Genomic DNA, 22,602 nt, shown 5'->3' on the forward strand with positions numbered 1-22,602 from the left:
GGGACCATATGAGCCACCCAACCCTCTGCCTTGCAGGAAAAGCACCATCAAAGCACCCCTGACAGATGGCCACCCAGCCATAATAAGAATCATATAATAATAGAGTTGGAAGGGACCACGTGGGCCATCCAGTCCAACCCCCTTCTGCCATGCAGGAAAAGCACCATCAAAGCACCTCTGACAGATGGGCATCCAGCCTCAGTCTGTAGGTTTCCAAGAAGCTTATGTCACACGGAGGCAGAGAGTCCCACTGCTGAACAACTCTTACAGTTATTGAATCCTAAAGTTGGAAGAGACCTGGTGGGCCATTCAGTCCAACCCCCTTCTGCCATGTAGGAAAAACACCATCAAAGCTTCCCAGACAGATGGCCATCCAGCTTCTGTTTGGGAGTTTCCAAGGAAGGAACTTCTGCCACACTGAGGAAGAGAGTCCCACTGCTGAACAGCTCTTACAATCATAGAATCATAGTTAGATGAGACCTGGTGGGACATCCAGTCCAACCCCCTTCTGACATGCAGGAAAAACACCATCAAAGTTTCCCAGACAGAGGGCCATCCAGCTTCTGTATGGGAGTTTCCAAGGAAGGAACTTCTGCCACACTGAGGCGGAGAGTCCCACTGCTGAACAGCTCTTTCAGTCATAGAATGATAAAGTTGGAAGAGACCACATGGAACATCCACTCTAACCCCCTTCTGCCATGCAGGAAAAGCACCATTAAAGCACCCCTGACAGATGGCCATCCAACCTCTATCTGGAGGTTTCCAAGGAAGGAGCTTCTGCCACACTGAGGCGGAGAGTCCCACTGTTGAACAGCTCTTGAAATCACAGAATCATAGAGTTGGAAGAGACCTGGTGGGACATCCAGTCCAACCCCCTTCTGCCATGCAGGCAAAACACAATCAAATCACCCCTGACAGATGGCCATGCAGCCATAATAAGAATCGTATAATAATAGAGTTGGAAGGGACCACATGGGCCATCCAGCCTAACCCCCTTCTGCCATGTAGGAAAAGCACCATCAAAGCACCCCTGACAGATGGCCATCCAGCCTCAGTCTGTAGGTTTCCAAGAAGCTTATGTCACACTGAGGCAGAGAGTCCCACTGCTGAACAGCTCTTACAGTCATTGAATCCTAGAGTTGGAAGAGACCTGGTGGGCCATCCAGTCCAACCCTGTTCTGCCATGCAGGAAAAACACCATCAAAGCGCCCCTGACAGATGGCCATCCAGCCATAATAAGAGTAATATAATAATAGAGTTGGAAGGGACCACATGGGCCATCCAGCCCAACCCCCTTCTGCCATGCAGGAAAAGCACCATCAAAGCACCCCTGACAGATGGCCATCCAGCCTCTGTTTGGGAATTTCCAAGGAAGGAGCTTCTGCCACACTGAGGCAGAGAGTCCCACTGCTGAACAACTCTTACAGTCATTGAATCCTAGAGTTGGAAGAGACCTGGTGGGACATCCAGTCCAACCCACTGCAATGCAGAAAAGCACCATCAAAGCACCCCTGACAGATGGCCATCTAGCCTCTGTTTGGGAGTTTCCAAAGATGGCGCTTCTACCACACTGAGGCAGGGAGTCCCACTGCTGAACAGTTCTTACAATCATAGAATCATAGTTAGAAGAGACCTGGTGGACCATCCAGTCCAACCCCCTTCTGCTATGCAGGAAAAGCACCATCAAAGCACCCCTGACAGATGGCCATCCAGCCTCTGTTTGGGAGTTTCCAAAGATGGCGCTTCTGCCACACTGAGGCAGAGAGTCCCACTGCTGAACAGCTCTTACAATCAGAATAAGAGAGTTGGAAGAGACCTGGTGGGGCACCTGGTGTCTGCTTGGAGTCCCCAAACTGGGGAAATCATAATGACTGACAGATCATTCGGAAGCTGAGCCATAACACTATGCCCCGCCTACAATTCTTCAAAAGCCAATCAAAAGCAGGGGTTCTGTTTCCCCGCCCCTTTCCGGAAGTGAGGCCTAGGGGAAGCGAGTCACTCTCCTCCTGGACGCTTCCTGTTTCTCTAGGACGTCGGAGAGCTCTGTGGTTCTTAAAGGAGCTTCTCCACCTCTGTGAATGTGTCTGGGATCCTCTCGCTCTCCCTACAAGGAAGGAGAGAAGGAAGGAAGGCCTTCCTGGGGGACAGAGGCAGCTCCCTCTGTGGGGAAGGGGCTCCTCCACTGAAAGAAGTGTGGACCACCATTGCAGACCCCCAAAATCCCCACCCCTCCTTTAGACTAGGCCTGAGCAAACTTGGGCCCTCCCTCCACGTGTTTTGTCGCCCCAGAGCCTTCCAAGTCGCCCAGTCTCCTGTGTGCCCAGGAGGGAGTCTCTCATTTGGTATCAGCCATGGATTGACATTCCAGGTTTTAACCTGCCGCTTTTGGACTCTTGCTTGCTGAGGTGTACCTGTAAGTATGTCTGCACAACTTATAAAAACTCTTTCTTGATTTAAGGTGTTGGCGTGCTTGCTTGGCTGATATCCGAACAGAGGATGGGCCGGAGAAGTCACTGCCTTGGTTCTTTCATTGTTTATTTATTTATTTATTTATTTATTGTTGTTCTGGAACAGCTAAGTTCTGGAACAGCTGTACCAGGAGCTCCAATTTTGTTTGCTTTCCATTGAATGTTTGTTTGTAGTCCTAAGTTTCAGGGACTCTGGAAATAGGTGGCTTCTTTTGGCTGCAGTCATAGGGCAAGCCACCTGTCAATTATCATTGGGTTCCCTAGTTCCGCCCCCCTTTTGGGCTTTGGAGGGAAGGGAGCCATTTCTTAGTTAGTCTCAGCCAGGTTAGTCTCTGTATAGGATGTGTAACTTCCCCTGTACAAAGACTTCAACCTTTAAGAATTTCCAGGGTTACAAAAACTCCAACAGAAACAGAAGGGAAAGAAATCCAGAGGAGAACAGCTTTAAGAGACTCCTAAGAATTCCAGGGAAGCATTCCCACAGCTTTGGGAATTTCCACGAAAACAGCCTTAAAGACTGAAGAACTCTAGCTGGAGAATATCCACTGCCTTGCTGGTAGGTCCACTTGGCATCCGAGCAGCAGTTCGGCCCAGTAGCGGAGCACACATCAGCGAGGGTTGGATTTCAGTCAGCCTGGGAGAAGTTAAAAAGGAATTTTCCTTTAAAGAAAACATCATTGAAGATAGTGCCTGTCTCCTGTGGACAAGATTGAGTGAACCAATACTTTATCAAGAAAGCCTTGTAGTACCTGTTTGATTTCATTAATAAAAGACTTTGTTGTACTTCTCAAGCCATCTGAAGATTCTTTGTAGAGGAAACCTCTGAGAACTTCTCCTTAGGCCCCTGGCTTCCCGCTGGGCAAAGGTTACACATCCTATTTTTAAACTTAACTAACTACAGGCCCAGCGGCGACAGAACAATTGTATTTGTAGACTGCCTTTCTCAGCCCGCAGGCGACTCAAGGCCGCGAACAGGGCAAAAGACAATGCTTACAATGACATAAATACAATTAAAAACATAACATATACTAAAAACTAAACAAATCAATAAAATATAAATTCATAGTGTCTCCTTGTTAAAAACGTTGTCTGGACTCATTGTCTAGTCGTTCCGTTTTCCTATGTCAGTTACTCTGCATTTGGAAACGTTTGTTCAAAAAGCCACGTCTTGACTTTTTCCCCGGAATGTTAAAAGGGAGGGAGTGGATCTAATATCTATATCTACAGCTGAGGGGCCACCACCAAGAAGGCTCTGTCTCTCGTCTCTGCCAACCGTATTTGTGATGAAGGCAGTAACGAGAGCAGCGCCTCCCCAGATGATCTTAAGGTCCTAGATGGATCAAATGGGGAGATGAGTTCGGACAGGTAAGTTGTGCCACAATCGTTTAGGGCTTTATAAGCTAAAGCCATCAATTTGAATTGTGCCCGGTAGCAAACTGGCAGCCAGTGGAGTTGGCACAGCAGAGGAGGAGTATGCTCCCTGAGTGCCACTCCTGATAGCAATCTGGTTGCCGTTCGTTGGACCATTTGAAGCTTCCGGACAGTCTTCAAAGGCAACCTCACGTAGAGTGCTTTGCAGTAGTCTATATGGGATGTAACCATAGCGTGGACTACTGTGGCCAAGATTCTCCAAGGTATGGTCACAGCTGGCACACAAGTTTTAACTGTGCAAATGCTCCCCTGGTCACCTCCGAAATCAGGCTCAGCGATTAGTCCAGGATCACACCCAAGCTGTGAACCTGCATCTTCAGGGGGAGTGTAACCCCGTCCAACATAGGCTGTAACCCTATGCCCTTTTTGGCCTTATGACTGACCAGGAGGACCTCTGTCTTGTCTGGATTCAGTTTCAATTTGTTTGCCCTCATCCAGATCATCACAGCAGCCAAGCATTGGTTCAGGACCTGAACAGCTTCCTTAGTAGCAGGTGAAAAAGAGTGATAGCTGCTACTTCGCGGAAGGTGTCAGGTGGTGCTAAACAATATAATTTCTAGAGTGGTGTAGGGCATAGATATCCTGTGATAATGTGGCATGTCTCCTGAAGAGCCACATCCACTGAGATGTATTCCTCGCTGGGCATACTTTATTCAGCAGCAGTGTAGCTAAGCAGCACAAGGGCAGATGTCTTTACTCTATCTGGTTGTGATCCCCAGGTTGTGCCAGTACAAAATGTACTGTAATATATTCTATTTATTTTACAGGTTCTTCAACACATCATTGAACATACAAGTTCAACCTCTGCATGTGCCGCGCGGATTTTTTTTGACAGCCCAACAGACGGAGGGGCAGTACTTCCCGGAAAGCAAAAGAGAAGTGCCAGGCACGCTAGCAGTAGTTCTGTTGACAATTTCATATTACACCGCAGTCATGGAACAGAAAGCCAGAGCATCCCAAATGAAAGGAAAAGGAAAGGGTACCCACTGGCGGTACCGTGAAATCCAAGATTTGCTCGTTATCTGGGGGGAGAAAAAGGTTCAGGATGCACTGAAAGCGGTCCATAAAAACTTAGATGTGTTTGAAGGAATAGCAGAACAGATGCGGGAGAGGGGCCACAGTCGGACTGCTGAGGAGTGCCGCAACAAAACGAAGGCAATGAGGTTCGAGTACAAGCGGGTACAGGCGCATAATGAATGCTCGGGAAACACTCCTAAAACATGTGCATTTTACACCGAGCTAGAAAACATTCTCAAAGGAGATGCAAGCACTGACTTTCCCAGGCTCTCAAGAAGCTGGCCAGTCCGACGAGAGGAACGTCCTCTGTCCCAGAATTTGGATGCAACCATTTTGGAAGAGACATGTTCCCGGGAGTCAGTCCTGGATAAACAAGCTACTGGTCCCTCACTGATTACCGTGGAAGGTATTCCTGGTACTAATATTCCACCGTTGTTATAGATAATGCTCACTTCCCACCAGCAGCTGTGCTTCTATAACCCTTAAATGTCCTTTGACAAGTAACTGTCCACGTGGAGTGCCTCTAGTGTTGCCGCAAGAAAGTCCGCCATTGTTCATGTGGCAGTGCTCACGTTGCATTGCAGCAGGTGGTCAGTGGTTTGCTCTTCTCCACACTCGCATGTTGTGGATCCCACTTTGTGGCCCCATTTCTTGAGGTTGGCTCTGCATCTCGTGGTGCCAGAGCGCAGTCTGTTCAGGGCCTTCCAAGTCACCCAGTCTTCTGTGTGCCCAGGGGGGAGTCTCTCATTGGGTATCAGCCACTGATTGAGGTTCTGGGTTTGAGCCTGCTACTTTTGGACTCTCGCTTGCTGGGGTGTTCCAGCGAGTGTCTCTGTAGATCTTAGAAAACTATTTCTTGATTTAAGTCGTTGACGTGCTGGCTGATACTCAAACAGGGGATGAGCTGGAGATGTCTCTGCCTTGGTCCTTTCACTATTGGCTGCTACTTCCCGGCGGATGTCAGGTGGTGCAATACCGGCTAAGCAGTGTAGTTTCTCCAGTGGTGTAGGGTGCAGACACCCTGTGATAATGCGGTGTGTCTCATTAAGAGCCACATCTACTGTTTTAGTGTGGTGAGATGTGTTCCACACTGGGCATGCATACTCAGCAGCAGAGTAGCACAGCGCAAGGGCAGATGCCTTCACTGTGTCTGGTTGTGATCCCCAGGTTGTGCCAGTCAGCTTTCGTATGATATTGTTTCTAGCACCCACTTTTTGCTTGATATTCAGGCAGTGGGTTCTGGGTGCCAAGTTTGGTCCAGGTCCATCATTTGTGAGGGTCGCTGTGGCCTGTGGAAATGGCATCCAATCAGAAAGCAGAAGGAAACAATGCCGCATACATACAAACACTGACTTTTTAATATATATAGAAATATAGACAGATATAGGGTTGTTGTAGGTTTTTTCGAGCTATATGGTCATGTTCTAGAGGCATTCTCTCCTGACGTTTTGCCTGCATCTATGGCAAGCATCCTCACTACCTCTGAGGATGCTTGCCATAGATGCAGGTGAAACGTCAGGAGAGAATGCCTCTAGAACATGGCCATATAGCCCGAAAAAAACCTACAACAACCCAGTGATTCCAGCCATGAAAGCCTTCGACAATACATAGATAGTAGGGCTGGGCGGTTTCGTTTCGTAATTTCATAATTCGTTAAAAATTCGTTATTTTTTTTTATAACGAAGCGATATTGAACCATTCAGGAGCAACTAAAAAACGAAACGAATTTTTCCAATTCATTTCGTAATTGTTTCAGAATTGATTCGTTATTGATTCGTAAATGTTTCGTTATTATTTCCGCATGTCTGGTGCAAGTTTTAGGGTTGCTGTTTGTTTTCTCAGTGAAAAAAAATATAATTATCACACCAACAGTCAACAACAGAGGGAGAGGGAAGCTTCAGAAGTTTTTTTAGCGTATTGCACGATCGCGGCCGCCATTAACGAATCGATTTGTAATCGATTCGTAATTGTTTCGTAATTGGTTTTCGATTTCCGAAATTTCGTAAATATCAAACTTTTTTAAAGGAAAATTTCGGAATTCTTTTAAATAACGAAACGCAAAAAACCCCTAAAAACGAATCGAGTTTAGAAACAATTTTTTCCGTGTTTGGACAGCCCTAATAGATAGATATAGATTTACTGGTAACTGCTGCATTTCTGACCCTCAAGTCAAAAAGTTTTCCCAGGTTTTTGTGGTAAAATTAGGTGCCTCGGCTTATTTTTGGGTCGGCTTCTTCTTGGGTATATATGGTATTTCAACCTGCCATGTCTTTACCTATTCATAGAAGCTGTATGAATAGGTAGAAAAAAAAGTTATGTAACTTCTGGTGTGATGCTGTCCTTCTGTTAAAAAAATGTACGTCTCATGGTTTTATCCATTGGCCATAATAAGTGATTTCGCTTTTTGTCTCCTTAATGGACAGGAACGGAAGACAATGAGGAAGATTCCTTATTACTTCTCCTCGGTAAGCAATTCTCAAAGGTGCAGTTGTTTGTCATCTCAGTGATGTAACGCTTCATTTATAAACGTCACATATAATTGCAGAGGAAGCAAATGGAAAGGTTTTGGAACCCGTGAATGTCCATGTTCCACCGGCCCTTGTGGGATCGCCTTCGGTGACACCCATAACAACCGAAGCAGAAGATGAGGGAGAACCAGAGACCCCAAACCAGAGCCAGCAGTCACTTAAACAAGAAAGTAAGTTGATTCCCCTTTCAGTTCGTCTAAGGCAGTGTTTCCCAACCTTCCTAATGCCGCAACCTCTAAATACAGTTCCTCCTGTTGTGGTGACCCCCAACCATAAAATTATTTTCGTTGCTTCTTCACAACTGTAATTTTGCTACTGTTATGAATTGTAATGTAAATATCTGATATGTGGGATGCATTTTTATTCACTGGACAAAATTTGGCACAAATACCGGATATGCAGAGGCGGCCCAATGGTAAGCAAACAGTATTTTGCCCAATGTATTGTCGAAGGCTTTCATGGCTGGAATCACTAGGTTCTTGTGGGTTTTTTCGGGCTATAGAGCCATGTTCTAGAGGCATTTCTCCTGACGTTTCACCTGCATCTATGGCAAGCATCCTCAGAGGTTGAGAAGGTCTGTTGGAAGTAGGAAAAATGGGTTTATATATTAACACAGAAATGCTGGACCACACCAACAACCACCATGTCAGACGACACAGAGAAGCCATTGAAATCCACAAGAAGCATGTGGACAATTTCAACAGAAAGGAAGAGACCATGAAAATGAACAAAATCTGGCTACCAGTATTAAAAAACTCTAAAATTATAACAGCTAAACAACAGAGAGGAAGAAACCAGGCACAGATTAACAGCTCCCAGCAACAGATTTTCCCAGGCTCAGGCAGGCCTTCAAATGCTAATGAAGGTGATTAGCTAAACATTCACACCTAACTGCAGCAGGGAAGAGCTCCTTGCCCCACCCCAGCCATTCCACAGATATATAAACCCATTTTTCCTACTTCCAACAGACCTCACACCTCTGAGGATGCTTGCCATAGATGCAGGCGAAATGTCAGGAGAAATGCCTCTAGAACATGGCTCTATAGCCCAAAAAAACCCACAAGAACCTAGTATTTTGCCCCCCCCCCCAACCAATCACTGATTATATTTTCTGTTCATCGTGGGAGTTCTGTGTGCCATATTTGGTTCAATTCCATCATTGGTGGAGTTCAGAATGCTATTTGATTATAGGTGAACTATACATCCCAGTAACTATAACTCGCATATGTCAAGGTCTATTTTCCCCCAAGAGCGTCTCAAGAGCGCCCCTGGGCAACATCAGCTATACTGCGAATGCTTACTTTGCGTAATGGGTTGAGCCGCCCCTGCGGATATGCCCAAATTTGAACACGGGGGGGGGGGGGGGGTTGGGTTGATTTTGTCATTTGGGAGTTGTAGTTGCTGGGATTTATAGTTCACTGAAACGAAAGGATAGCAAAACAATCTTCAGGCAGAGATTTGGTATCAGCTATGGGTTGAGGTTCTGGATTTGAGCCTGCCACTTATGGACTCTCGCTTGCTGAGGTGTTCCAGCGAGTGTCTCTGTAGATCTTAGAAAACTATTTCTTGATTTAAGTCGTTGATGTGCTGGCTGATACCCAAACAAGGGATGAGCTGGAGATGTCTCTGCCTTGGTCCTTTCACTATTGGCTGCCACTTCCCGGCGGATGTCAGGTGGTGCAGTGCTGGCTAAGCAATGAAGTCCAATAACATCTTTGGAGGAGCTCACTAATTGCAAGAGGAACTGTAACTCCTATATGTCTGAACATATTTTCCAAACTTCTCCAGTATTTTCTATTGGTAATGGGAGTTCTATATGCCAAGTTTGGTTCAATTCTATTTATCTGGACCAAACTTGGGACAAATACTCAATATGCCCAAATGTGAACACTGGCGGAGTTTGAGGGAAATAGACCTTGACATTTGGGAGTTGCAGTTGCTGGGATTTATAGTTCACCTATAATCAAAGAGTATTCTGAACTCCACCAACAACAAAACTGAACCAAATTCAGCACACAGAAGTCCCACGACCAACAGAAAATACTGGAAGGGTTTGGTGGGCAATGACCTTGAGTTTGGGAGTTGTTGTTCATCTACATCCAGTGAGCACTGAGGACTCAAACAATGATGGATCTAGTTCACGTTTGATCAGCCCACACACTGCCTTAAAAGAAAATATGCCACGCAGATGAACAGTAAAGTACAAGTAGTTTACTCTTCATAATTCCGAACATATTTACAATCATATGATCACTTGCATCGACTTACATAATGTACTTTTATGAGAGATTTAAAATGGTCTTTCTTTGGCCATGTGGATAATCTCCTTCAACAGTTCATGAAGCAAGAGCACACTCCAGACTGTGTCTCTCTGTCAGCTTCTCTTCAAGCACTTGCATAGCTCAAGCCTGAAAAATGTAACAGTATCCAAAAGTCCCAGGCTCAGCCATCACCCAGTCTTTGTCCAGCCAATCAGCTTTATGCATCTTATTTTACATTTGACACACACACTAACTGATTTCTTGCATGCTTCAGTGTAGTTCACCTATATCCAGAGAGCACTGTGGACTCAAACAATGATGGATCTGGACCAAACTTGGCATGAATCCTCAATATTCCTGAATGTGAACACTAGTGGAGTTTGGCGGAAATAGACCTTGACACTTGGGAGTTGTAGTTCCTGGGATTTATAGTTCACCTACAATCAAAGAGCATTCTGAACAACAATGATGGAATTGAATCAAACTTGGCACACTCCCATTCCCAACAGAAAATACTGTTGGGAAAATACTTGGTGGGACTTGACCTTGAGTTATGGACTTGTAGTTCACCTACATCCAGAGAGCACTGTGAACTCAAACAATCATAGATCTGGACCAGACTTTGGGCATATTGAGTATGGCACAAATACTCAATATGCCCAAATGTAAACACTGGTGGAGTTTGAGGAAAATAAACCTTGACATTTGGGAGTTGTAGTTGCTGGGATTTATAGGTCACCTACAATCAAAGAGCATTCTGAACTCCACCAGCGATGGAATATAACCAAACTTGGCACACAGGACTCGCATGACCAACAGAAAATATTGGAAGGGTTTGCTTGGTCTTGACCTTTGAGTTTTGGAGTTGTAGTTCACCTACATCCAGAGAGCACCATAGACTCAAACAATGATGGATGTGGACCAAACTTGGCACAAATCCTCAATATGCCCAAATGTGAACACTGGTGGAGTTTGGGGAAAATAGACTTGACACTTGGGAGTTGTAGTTGCAGGAATTTATAGGTCACCAGCAATCAAAGAGCACTTTTTACCCAGCCCACAATGGCTCTGCACCAAACTCGGCACACTACCTACATGGTCAACATTGAATACTGGTGCGGTTGGCAGGGTTGTTTTGAAATCTGGGAGTTGTAGTCCACCAAATCCAAAAAGGAAGAGAAAGACAGGCAGAGAGATCTTCAGCCTCCTCTGCAGAAAGGGTTGCTAAGACCATAAGAAATATGTGTTTCCTGATTGTCTTTGGCGACCCCTCTGAAACCCCCCTCGTGACCCCCCCGGGGTCCTGACCCCCAGGTTGAGAAACACTGGTCTAAGGGTATTCATAGAACCATAAAATCATAGAATCAAAGAGTTGGAAGAGACCTCATGGGCCATCCAGTCCAACCCCCTGCCAAGAAGCAGGAATATTGCATTCAAATCACCCCTGACAGATGATTTCCAAAGCTCCCAAAGAAGGAGCCTCCACCACACTCTGGGGCAGAGAGTTCCACTGCTGAACGGCTCTCACAGTCTGGAAGTTCTTCCTCATGTTCAGATGGAATCTCCGGTCTTGTAGTTTGAAGCCATTGTTCCTTTGCGTCCTAGTCTCCATGGAAGCAGAAAACAAACTTGCTCCGTCCTCCCTGTTGCTTCCTCTCAAATATTTATACATGGCTATCATATCTCCTCTCATCCTTCTCTTCTTCAGGCTAAAAATGCCCAGCTCCTTAAGCCGCTCCTCATAGGGCTTGTTGCACTATAGAACTGGGGCAAAGCTAGTTCTCCTACAAAATATTGCACTTAAAGTTATGACAGCAGTATGAGATAACATAAAGAACAGGTATTTGAGCGGATGTGATGTGTACCCATGCCTTTATTTACAGGAGAGGACCCCCTGGCCAAGGCAGGACTATCCCCTGGCACACGTGGACGGACTCAAAGGACCAGAAGACGAGGTCGGCGGGGTGAAAATATCGCCATGGCAATCATGCAGAATGCGAACGAGCAGGCGCGACTGCAGCGCGAAGCCATGCGCGAGGACACCTCCCAGGACAGGCAGATCCTTCTGAGCTTTTTTCACTACTTTGAGGAGGAGAGTAGAGCGTCCCAACAGAGGTTTGACGCAATAGAGAAACTGATACGTGACGTTTTGGAACGACCCCGAGCGGAGAAGCCGTGTTGCACGCATTGCACAACTTGCTGCAACGCAGCGGCAGTGCAAGAGCAACAGGATCCTGAAGCGAGACCTAGGATTCCACCACTCAGCCAGACTGACCTTGACATGGCCAGTACTAGTGCGGCTCACCACGTGCAACCACTCCCTGATAGTTTCGGGCGAGTAAGCCAAGGAGAGACTCTCCCCATCAGCAACCCTGTCTCAGCATACATTATGGAACTTGCACACTCATCTAGCCAGCTGGCTGAGGCACAGAGAGAGCTGTCTGAGGACACAGAGGGGACAAGAAAGAGTGAAAGGGAGAGGAAGAGGAAGAAACCATACAGTCCGTAGTTATTTGTATTTACTTTACTAGCATGTGTTTTGTATTTCCTGATTGGTTACTTCTGCCGCCAGACATATGAAGCTCTAAACATGACATTGTGTTCCTGTCATTGCTGAACTGGAGCCACCGGTGACACCATCGGTTAAACCCTTGTGCCAGCAGGACTGAGGACCAACAAGTTGGAGGTTTGAATCTAGGGGGAGTGCGGATGAGCTCCCTCTGTCAGCTCCAGCTCCCTATGCAGGGACATAAGGGAAGCCTCCCACAAGGATGGTAAAGCATCAAAACATCTGGGCAGTGTCCCCAGGGCAGGGTCCTTGCAGACGGCCAATTCTCTCACACCAGAAGCGACTTGCAGTTTCTGAAGTCACTCCTGACACCACAAAAATAAAATTTTTCGGAACTATCCGGTTGCAATTCCTGAACTGGTTAAGAACTGATCACTGTGCCAGTGATGTATTAGACGTGGAGTGACATCCTTTCTATGTTATACTAGGAAGCAGTCCTATGTTATTAATTATGTTTGTTTCTGTATTTCAAAAAGTTTTGCAGCGATATTTTAAAAATTGAATTCAAAATCACTGTTTTATAGAATCATGGATTCAAAGAGTTGGAAGAGACCTCATGGGCCATCCAGTCCAACCCCATTCTGCCAAGAAGCAGGAATATTGCATTCAAATCACCCCTGACAGATGGCCATCCAGCCTCTGTTTAAAAGAATGACTTCTTCATTCTTATTTTAGTAGGAATATCTTCTCTGCATGAGTAATAATAATAATAATAATAATAATAATTCAGTACAATACACAACAATATAACACAAGAACATAATAAAACCAAAAAATAAAATTCATAAATGTAAAGCAATATAATAGCAACACAACAATATAAAATAAGACATTAAAACACAAAAGAATTCGCTGGGCAGGGCCAAATTCAGGATAAAAATTTAAAACACTGGGAGATAGGACAATGTCAAACATCGGGAGGGGGATCTGGGAGTGGGGAAGGATTTAATTGCACGAACCATAAATAAAGTGCTACTGAGGTCATTTAGTGCAAAGTTTTTGGTCCGGGAGTACCTTACGTTCAATCACTGAAGGCACATTGGAATAACCAGGTTTTCAGATTCCTCCTGGAGATTGCCAGCGTTGGGGCTTGCCTAATGTCTTTGGGAAGTGAGTTCCAGAGTCGAGGGGCCAACACAGAGAAGGCACTCTCTCTCGTCCCCGCAAGTTGCACTTGTGATGCAGGCGGGACCGAGAGAAGAGCCTCTCCAAAAGAGAGTAGTGTGTTGTTGTTCATTTGTTCAGTCGTCTCCGACTCTTTGTGACCTCATGGACCAGCCCACGCCAGAGCTCCCTGTCGGCCATCACCACCCCCAGCTCCTTCAGAGTCAAGCCAGTCACTTCAAGGATGCCACCCATCCATCTTGCCCTTGGTCGGCCCCTCTTCCTTTTGCCTTCCACTTTCCCCAGCATCATTCCCTTCTCTAGGCTTGGCTGTCTCCTCATGATGTGGCCAAAGGACTTCAACTTTGTTTCTAGTCTCCTTCCCTCCCATGAGCAGTCGGGCTTTATTTCCTGAAGTATGGACTAGTTGGATCTTCTCGCAGTCCAAGGCACTCTCAGCACTTTCCTCCAACACCACAGCTCAAAAGCATCTCTCTTCCTCCGCTCAGCCTTCCCGAAGGTCCAGCTCTCACATCTGTAGGTGACTCCAGGGAATACCATGGCTTGGACTAGGCAATGGATCTTTGTGGCCAGTCTGATGTCTCTACTCTTTACTATTTTATCGAGACTAGACATTGCTCTCCTCCCAAGAAGGAAGCGTCTTCTGATTTCCTGGCCACAGTCTGCATCTGCAGTCATCTTTGCGCCAAGAAATACAAAGTCTGTCACAGTAGTGTACCAGGAACTATTACTTATGATCAGTATAAAAAAGAATAATAGAATCCTAGAGTTAGAAGAGACCTGGTGGGCCATCCAGTCCAACCCCATTCTGCCAAGAAGCAGGAAAGTCACACATAAAGCACCCCCTACAGATGACCACCTAGTCTCTGTTTCAAGGCCTCCGAAGTAGGAACCTTCACCACACTCTGGGGCAGAGAGAGAGTTCCATTGCTGAACAGCTCTCGCAATCAAGAAGTTCTACTTAGTATAATATAAAAGGCACAACTGCCAAACACGTATTCAAAATGATGTCACCAACACATAAAAAACATTAACATACAATATAGAACATATAATAGCAGTAGAAGCAATAAAAACCATAAAACACAAATCCTCAGCGTCTCATTACTAAAAACATTTTCCCATCGCATTGTCAATCGTTCCGTAGATCTAAATTAGTCTGTTACGCTGCATTTGCAAATGCTTGCTCAAAGAGCCAGGTTTTAACTCTTTTTTGAAATGTTAGGAGGGAGGGTGCTTATCTGACGTCTCTAGTTCCATAGCCGAGTGGCCACCGCTGAGAAGACCCTGCCTCTCGTTCCCACCAATCGCATCTGCGAAGGAGATGGGACTGAGAGCAGGGCCTCCCCAGATGATCTTAAGCTCCTATCTGGTTCATAGGGAGATATACTGTTTTGAATCCCCAAACTGGGGAAATCATAATGACTGACAGATCATTCAGAATCTGAGCCTGAATCTTCAACCCAGGCTTGACTTCAAGGACTGCAAAGGCCCCCCACTCCTTCGCCCTGCTCGCCTCCCTTTCCCACCTCTGCTTGGCTTGAATCCCAACAGCTCCAAGTCTTGCCTGCCTTCCTTTCTGGAAGAGGCTCCCTCCACCTATCAGAAGCCGTGTTCAGACACCATGCCCCGCCTACAATCCTTCTCCGCCAATGAAAGGCACGAGTTCTGTTTCCGGAAATGAGGCCTAGGGGAAGCGAGTAACTCTCCGCCTGGACGCTTCCTGTTTCTCTAGGACATGGGGATCTCTGTGGTTCTTAAAGGAGCCTCTCCTCCTTTCTGTGTGTCTCAGATCTCCTCCCAAGGAAGAAAGGTAGGAAGGAGGGAAGGAAGGAGGAAGGCCTTTTTGGGGGGCAGAAAGAGGGGGCTCTCTCTCTGGGGAAGGGGCTCCTTCACTGAAAGAGGTGTGGGCCACCATTGCAGCCCCCACAGCCCCCTTCCCTCCCATAGACCAGGCCTGGGCCAACTTGGGCCCTCCTTCCAAGTGTTTGGGACTCCAACTCCCACAATCCCTAACAGCCTAGGCCTGCCTTAGGCCCTGCTGTTTCTCTCCCAGGGGGAGGCACTCCCTATTATGGGATGGGAGGCTTATCTATACACACACAGTATATATACAATATAATAACATAACATCAACAACATAGATAATAATAGTATATAGCAATAATAGCATTGTAATGTAACTGCTGGTATATTGTATGTAATATTAATAAAGTTGTAATATAATATATTGTATGTCACATATACTACAACTTAGGACATGGTACAACATATAGTGTACTATATATATTTCATATATTGTGGTATAATAATATAGTATAATATGATAATATGGTAATTGTATGTTATATACTAGCCGTCTACTGCCACACGTTGCTGTGGCCCAGTCTGTGTATAATAATAATAATAATAAATTTATTTATTTATTTATTATTTGCTTTACTTTAAGAGAGGAGATTCCATCTGAACATGAGGAAGAACTTCCTGACTGTGAGAGCCGTTCAGCAGTGGAACTCTCTGCCCCGGAGTGTGGTGGAGGCTCCTTCTTTGGAGGCTTTTAAGCAGAGGCTGGATAGCCATCTGTCAGGGGTGATTTGAATGCAATATTCCTGCTTCTTGGCAGAATGGGATTGGACTGGATGGCCCATGAGGTCTCTTCCAACTCTTTGATTCTATGATTCTATGATTGATTCTATGATTTACTTGTATACCGCAGTTTCTCAGCCCAACAGGCGACTCAATGCGGTTTACAACAAGGATAAGAATCAATCAACGATATACAATTTAAAACCATAAAAGCATAATATACAATATTGACACAACAATAGACAACGCAATGCATCTCATAACTAGAGTCGTGATCCAATCCGTCGTCCAAATTTCCATTCCTGTAATCATCACATTCATTGCACTCTTTAACCGAATGCCCGTTCAAACATCCAAGTTTTTAATCTTCTTCGAAACACCATTAGCGAGGGGGCTGATCTTACCTCCATAGGAAGGGCGTTCCACAGCCGGGGGGCCACCACAGAAAAGGCCCTGTCTCTCGTCCCCGCCAGCCGCACCTGTGAAGCAGGCGGGATAGAGAGCAGGGCCTCCCCAGAAGATCTTAGGGTCCTGGTGGGCTGATAGGCCGAGATACGTTCGGATAGGTAGGTTGGGCCAGAACCGTTTAGGGCTTATTATGGGATGTGAGGCATATATATACACATGCACACACACAATACATATACAATATAATAATATAACAACAACATATAATAATATATAGAAATAATAACATTGTAATGTAACTGCTATTATATTGTATGTAATATTAATAATGTTGTAATATAGTATATTCTATGTCACATATACTACAACTTAGGACATGGTACAACATATCATACTGTATTATATATATTTCATATATTGTGATATAATAATATAGTATAATATGATAATATGATAATCGTATATTATGGAAAGAAGTGACGAGTGGAGTGCCGCAGGGTTCCGTCCTGGGCCCGGTCCTGTTCAACATCTTTATTAATGACTTAGATGAAGGGCTAGAAGGCAGGATCATCAAGTTTGCAGACGACACCAAATTGGGAGGGATAGCCAAAACTCCAGAGGACAGGAGCAGAATTCAAAACGATCTTGACAGATTAGAGAAATGATTGGCCAAAACTAACAAAATGAAGTTCAACAGGGACAAATGCAAGAGACTCCACTTTGGCAGGAAAAACGAAATGCACAGATACAGAATGGGGGACAATGCCTGGCTCGAGAGCAGTACGTGTGAAAAAGATCTCGGAGTCCTCGTGGACAACAAGTTAAACATGAGCCAGGAATGTGATGTGGCGGCAAAAAAAGCCAATGGGATTTTGGCCTGCATCAAGAGGAGCATAGTGTCTAGATCTAGGGAAGTCATGTTCCCCATGCTCTATTCTGCTTTGGTTAGACCACATCTGGAATATTGTGTCCAATTCTGGGCACCACAATTCAAGAGAGATATTGACAAGCTGGAATGTGTCCAGAGGAGGGCGACTAAAATGATCAAGGGTCTGGAGAACAAGCCCTATGAGGAGCGGCTTAGGGAACTGGGCATGTTTAGCCTGAAGAAGAGAAGGCTGAGAGGAGATACGATAGCCATGTATAAATATGTGAGAGGAAGCCACAGGGAGGAGGGATCAAGCTTGTTTTGTGCTTCCTTGGAGACTAGGACGCGGAACAATGGCTTCAAACTACAAGAGAGGAGATTCCATCTGAACACAAGGAAGAACTTCCTGACTGTGAGAGCCGTTCAGCAGTGGAACTCTCTGCCCCGGATTGTGGTTCCTTCTTTGGAAGCTTTGGAAGCTTTTAAACAGAGGCTGGATAGCCTGCTTCTTGGCAGAATGGGGTTGGACTGGATGGCCCATGAGGTCTCTTCCAACTCTTTGATTCTATGATTCTATGATTCTATATACTACAACTTAGGACATGGTACAACATATTATAGTGTATTATATGTTACATATATTGTGATATAATAATATAGTATAATATGATAATGTGATAATTGTATATTATATACTAACCATCCCCTGCCACGCGTTGCTGTGGCCCAGTGTGTGTATATGTGCTTTGTGTGTGTATATGTGTGTATATATGGAGACTAGGATGTGGAACAATGGTTTCAAGCTGCAGAAAAGGAGATTCTATCTGAACATTAGGAAGAACATATTGACTGTGAGAGCCGTTCAGCAGGGGAACTCTCTGCGCCGGAGTGTGGTGGAGGCTCCTTCTTTGGAGGCTTTTAAGTGAAGGCTGGATGGCCATCTGTCGAGAGTGCTTTGAATGCAATTTTCCTGCTTTTTGGCAGGGGGTTGGTCTGGATGGCCCATGAGGTCTCTTCCAACTTTAGGATTCTATGATTTGTGTATATGTGTATATATGTGTGTTTCTTTATATATATGTGGTTTTGTGCATGCGTTGTAATGTATTATTTTGGCTTTTGAAGTCTCTTTTGCTGTGTTTCTCAGTGTTTTTATGAGTTATGGTTACTCGTTGGCCTAATACGTGTATTGTGTCCAAATTTGGTGTCAATTGGCCCAGTGGTTTTTGAGTTATGTTAATCCCACAAACGAACATTACATTTTTATTTATATAGATTACACATAAAAATATAATTGTATTGTTTATTTATTTTTATGACATTTATATGCCACCCTTTTCACCCTGAAGGGGACTCAGAGCGGCTTACCAGTAATATACAATACAATAATTACAATATCTTCCTGGACCCCTCTCTTTTCTCTGGTCCCAGAGCAACAATTGGTTTTGGGGGAGGGACTCCCATTGTTACTAGTACTATTGCAGTATAATGTGTTATTATTTTTGACATAGATGTGGATTTGTTTTTGGGATTTGGAGGATTTGGTCATTTTTGTCTTTGAATGTTTTGCTGACATCTTCAGCCCCCCCCCCCCCCGAAATTCTGATGGTGGTCTGCGAGAAGGCCTTACTGGTGCATTATTTAAACTGCTATGTTTATTCATATCACAATCTGATCACTATACTCAATATATCCCATATGCATGGGGGTATTGGGGTAACAATACAAAAGGTTTGCTAGGGTAGACCCTCTTTCACTCAGACTCAGCCCCCCACGAACCAAACTCAGCCCCCCCCCCCCCCGAAACAAAATCCTGGCTATGGACCTGCAGAGCGCAGTCTGTTCAGCACCTTCCAGGTCGCCCAGTTTTCTGTGTGCCCAGGGGGGAGTCTCTCATTTGGTATCAACCATTGATTGAGGTGCTGGGTTTGGGCCTGCCACTTTTGGACTCTCGCTTGCTGGGGTGTTCCTGTGAGTGTCTCTGTAGATCTTAGAAAACTATTTCTTGATTTAAGTCGTTGTCGTGCTGGCTGATACCCAAACAAGGGATGGGCTGGAGATGTCTCTGTCTTGGTCCATTAATGAAAACACACAATTTGATGTTAGGTTTTAATGCTACTGTTAGCATCAAAACCTAAAAGTGGTTTTTTTCTGGGATTTTAGGTCAGTATCATGTGTTTTATGTAGGCATTGAATGTTTGCCATTGTTATGTTGGAATCCGCCCTGAGACCCCTCGGGGAGATAAGGTGGAATACAAATAAAGTTTTATTATATTTCTCACAACAGCCTTGCAGTGAAATCCAGTGAAGGAGGGAGGGAAGAAAGGCAGGCTGAATCTCGGAGTGAAACAGAGGGATTGAAACACAAGGAGAGGCCCTTGCTGCAGAAGTTGAGGGATGGGCAAGGAGGCCTAGAGGGTTGCCGAGGAGCCCCTTTCCCCCCACTTCAGAACCAGATCTGTTTTCTCTCTGTGAAGGGGTTGAGAAGAATGTGTAACGTCATAGGAGAAACAATGCCAGAGAGGAGCAGGCCAGAGAGGAGCAATTAAGCCATCCCCACTTTCCCATTCAGTCTTTTTGCAGCACTGGACTCTGAAGGCTTATTTTGGTTTGTAGAGAAAGTCCAGGCTTGATTTGCTCTCAGTGTCATTTTAGTGTCTTTTGGTGGTCCATGGAAAACTGTATTAAATATATGTGGAAATATTTGTACTTGCTGCAGGTCCAAAAAATCGGCGTGGATGATCTCCAAACACACAGCGAGACAGAAGAATCTGCACCGAATTCTTCTTTGGTTGAAGAAGTTGCAAGAACAATGTCCTTGGAACAGGTTAACACTCACTCTTTCTTTCTTGGGAGTCTGCAAAAGAGGTCCTGAACAATGTATTGTCGAAGGCTTTCATGGCTGGAATCACTCAGTTCTTGTGGGTTTTTTCGGGCTATATGGCCATGTTCTAGAGGCATTTCTCCTGACGTTTCGCCTGCATCTATGGCAAGCATCCAGACCTCACCTCTGAGGATGCTTGCCATAGATGCAGGCGAAACGTCAGGAGAAATGCCTCTAGAACATGGCCATATAGCCCGAAAAAACCCACAAGAACTGAGGTCCTGAACAGTTCCTACCAAGAGCAGAAAGATTTTCCATCTTTGGTCCAGCCTCCCAGGAATAGATTCCTTTGCTTTGTCTATCTTTTTTTTTTTCTTCATGTCAGGAGTGACTTGAGAAACTGCAAGTCGCTTCTGGTGTGAGAGAATTGGCCGTCTGTAAGGACGTTGCCCAGATGTTTTGATGTTTTACCATCCTTGTGAGAGGCCTCTCTCATGTCCCTGCCTGGGAAGCTGGAGCTGACAGAGGGAGCTCATCCGCGCTCTCCCCAGATTTGAATCTCTGACTTGTCTGTTTTCAGTCCTGTTGGCACAAGAGTTTAACCATGTGTGGTTGGATGTCAGCAAAGTTAGAGACCTTGGGCAGGTGAGATGTCTGTCCTGCAGTCTCTCACTTCCTTCCTGCAACCTTGATCTTGCTGTGACCAATCAGGGCCAGGGGTGGTGGGACTGGACTTTCTCCGAAGGGTCTCTTAGGCCTCTCCGCAAGACCTGATATATAGCTGGATAAGCATTGAACTTCTGAGTTTGAGGCAGGGCTGGAGCCACCACTTTGGAGGAAGCAAACCCTTGACTTAGACAGCTATTGTTTTGAGGCATCGTGAGACACAGACATTGCTAAGGAACAACTTTGTAGTTGTTTCTATCCTTGTTTTTACTGTCAAGGAGAGAAAGACTATCTTTTGGTTTCCTTTGCCTGGTCTTGACCATACAGGTTGAAAATCCAAACTTCTGCCAATAGGACAGACCTGCCCTAGATTTGTGCCAGTGAGTAATAGAGTTCGATAAGACTTATGGGGAACAGCTTCCACAGGCCAAATGTGCTGCGCAAAGCATGTTTTAGCCAAAGCCCATGCAAAAGGGACTGTGGCGCATGAGTTTGAAGCCAGCCCGGGTTGGAGAGAGCTTCCGGCCAATTTGTGTAGCTTGTTGTCGACCTTTGCAACCCAAAAGACAGTTGCATCTGTCAAGTAGGAAATTAAGGTACCACCTATGTGTGGGGAGGCTAATTTAACAAATTTACGAGGCCATAAAAAATCTCCAGCAAAAGCATGCGGGGAATGGGGAAAGTACTTCATCAGTGTAGAAAGTACTTCATCAGTGTGGAAATAAGGGGTAACCTTATTTATTTATTTACAGTATTTATATTCCGCCCTTCTCACCCCGCAGGGGACTCAGGGCGGATTACAATGTACACATATATGGCAAACATTCAATGCCCGAGACACACAACACATATGGATGGATAGTCAGAGGCTATTTAATTTTTCTGGCTGCCAGGGGAGCTGTCGCTTTCATCGTCCATCTGCGACACTGATGAAGTACTTCCGCATTCCCTGCATGCTTTGCTGGAGTCTTTTTTATGGCCTTGTAAATTAGTTAAATTACCCTCCCCTCACGTAGGTGGTACCTAATTTTCCTACTTGACAGATAGAACTGTCTTTCGGGTTGCAAAGGTTGACAACAAGCTACACAATTGGTCGGAAGCTCACTCCGACCCGGGCTGGCTTCGAACTCATGACCTTTCGGTCAGAAGTGATCTGAATGCAGCTGACATCACAGTCCCAATGCTTAGCCTTATATACTTTAAGACGTGGGTCTAAAGATCCTAGATGACTATGATTTGTTAATTGAAGCAGTAGATTTGCATGTACTGTAGCTCTGGCTGAGCTCCTTTGTTGATGTGGGAGCCCGTCATTTTCCTTATGAGAGCTATTTTCTGTTGCAGGTGACCTTTAAGGATGTGGCCATATATTTCACAGAGGACGAATGGAGGTTGCTGGACAAGAACCAAAGGGCCTTGTATGAGGAGGTCATGATCGAGACCTATGAGAACGTCACCTGCCTGAGTAAGGAATTTACATCCATTTCCTTTCCTATGGAGGCTTGGTTCCCTTTCAAACAACACCATCACATTGCTATGATCCTACTGTAATTGACATGAAAACATCAAATGGAGTCTTGGGATTTATGTGTTAGTGATTCATTGTTGAGTTATCTCAACAGGCCTCACTAAACTGCCAATTCTAGGATTCCATCGTAAGGAACCATGACACTTGTGGCTTTGGAGGAAAAGGCTTATTATAGACTTCTAATGTTTCAGAGAGGAAACCATTTTCACATTGATTTCAGATGATATACAGTGTTCCCTCATTTATCACATTCCAGAACCATCTGCGAAAAGTGAAAATCTGTGAAGTAGGAATGCTATATTTATTTTAATATTTATACATTATTTTAG

The 22,602-nt window shown here is 45.1% G+C and overlaps 2 protein-coding genes across 5 annotated transcripts in view; both read left to right on the forward strand.

Moving 5' to 3' along the window:
* The first annotated feature begins 1,990 nt into the window (after window positions 1–1,990).
* Window positions 1,991–12,996, forward strand: LOC132765830 (myb/SANT-like DNA-binding domain-containing protein 7). Its single transcript, XM_067465054.1, has 5 exons — window positions 1,991–2,413; window positions 4,667–5,322; window positions 7,340–7,381; window positions 7,462–7,614; window positions 11,589–12,996. The coding sequence occupies exons 2-5, from the start codon at window positions 4,833–4,835 to the stop codon at window positions 12,212–12,214; spliced, it is 1,311 nt and encodes a 436-aa protein (XP_067321155.1). The 5' UTR covers window positions 1,991–2,413; window positions 4,667–4,832; the 3' UTR covers window positions 12,215–12,996.
* Window positions 12,997–15,109: 2,113 nt separating this feature from the next.
* LOC132765831 (uncharacterized) overlaps window positions 15,110–22,602 on the forward strand; it is a 66,675-nt gene continuing 59,182 nt past the window's right edge. For all 4 annotated transcript variants that reach the window (XM_067464997.1, XM_067464998.1, XM_067465000.1 and 1 more), the window contains exons 1-3: window positions 15,110–15,212; window positions 19,978–20,085; window positions 22,090–22,210. In XM_067464997.1, the coding sequence (XP_067321098.1) occupies window positions 15,138–15,212; window positions 19,978–20,085; window positions 22,090–22,210 (304 nt within the window). In that variant the 5' untranslated portion in view covers window positions 15,110–15,137. The remainder of the gene's footprint in view (window positions 15,213–19,977; window positions 20,086–22,089; window positions 22,211–22,602) is intronic.

This window comes from Anolis sagrei, chromosome 2 (assembly GCF_037176765.1).
Source record: "Anolis sagrei isolate rAnoSag1 chromosome 2, rAnoSag1.mat, whole genome shotgun sequence".
Lineage (NCBI taxonomy): Eukaryota > Metazoa > Chordata > Lepidosauria > Squamata > Dactyloidae > Anolis > Anolis sagrei.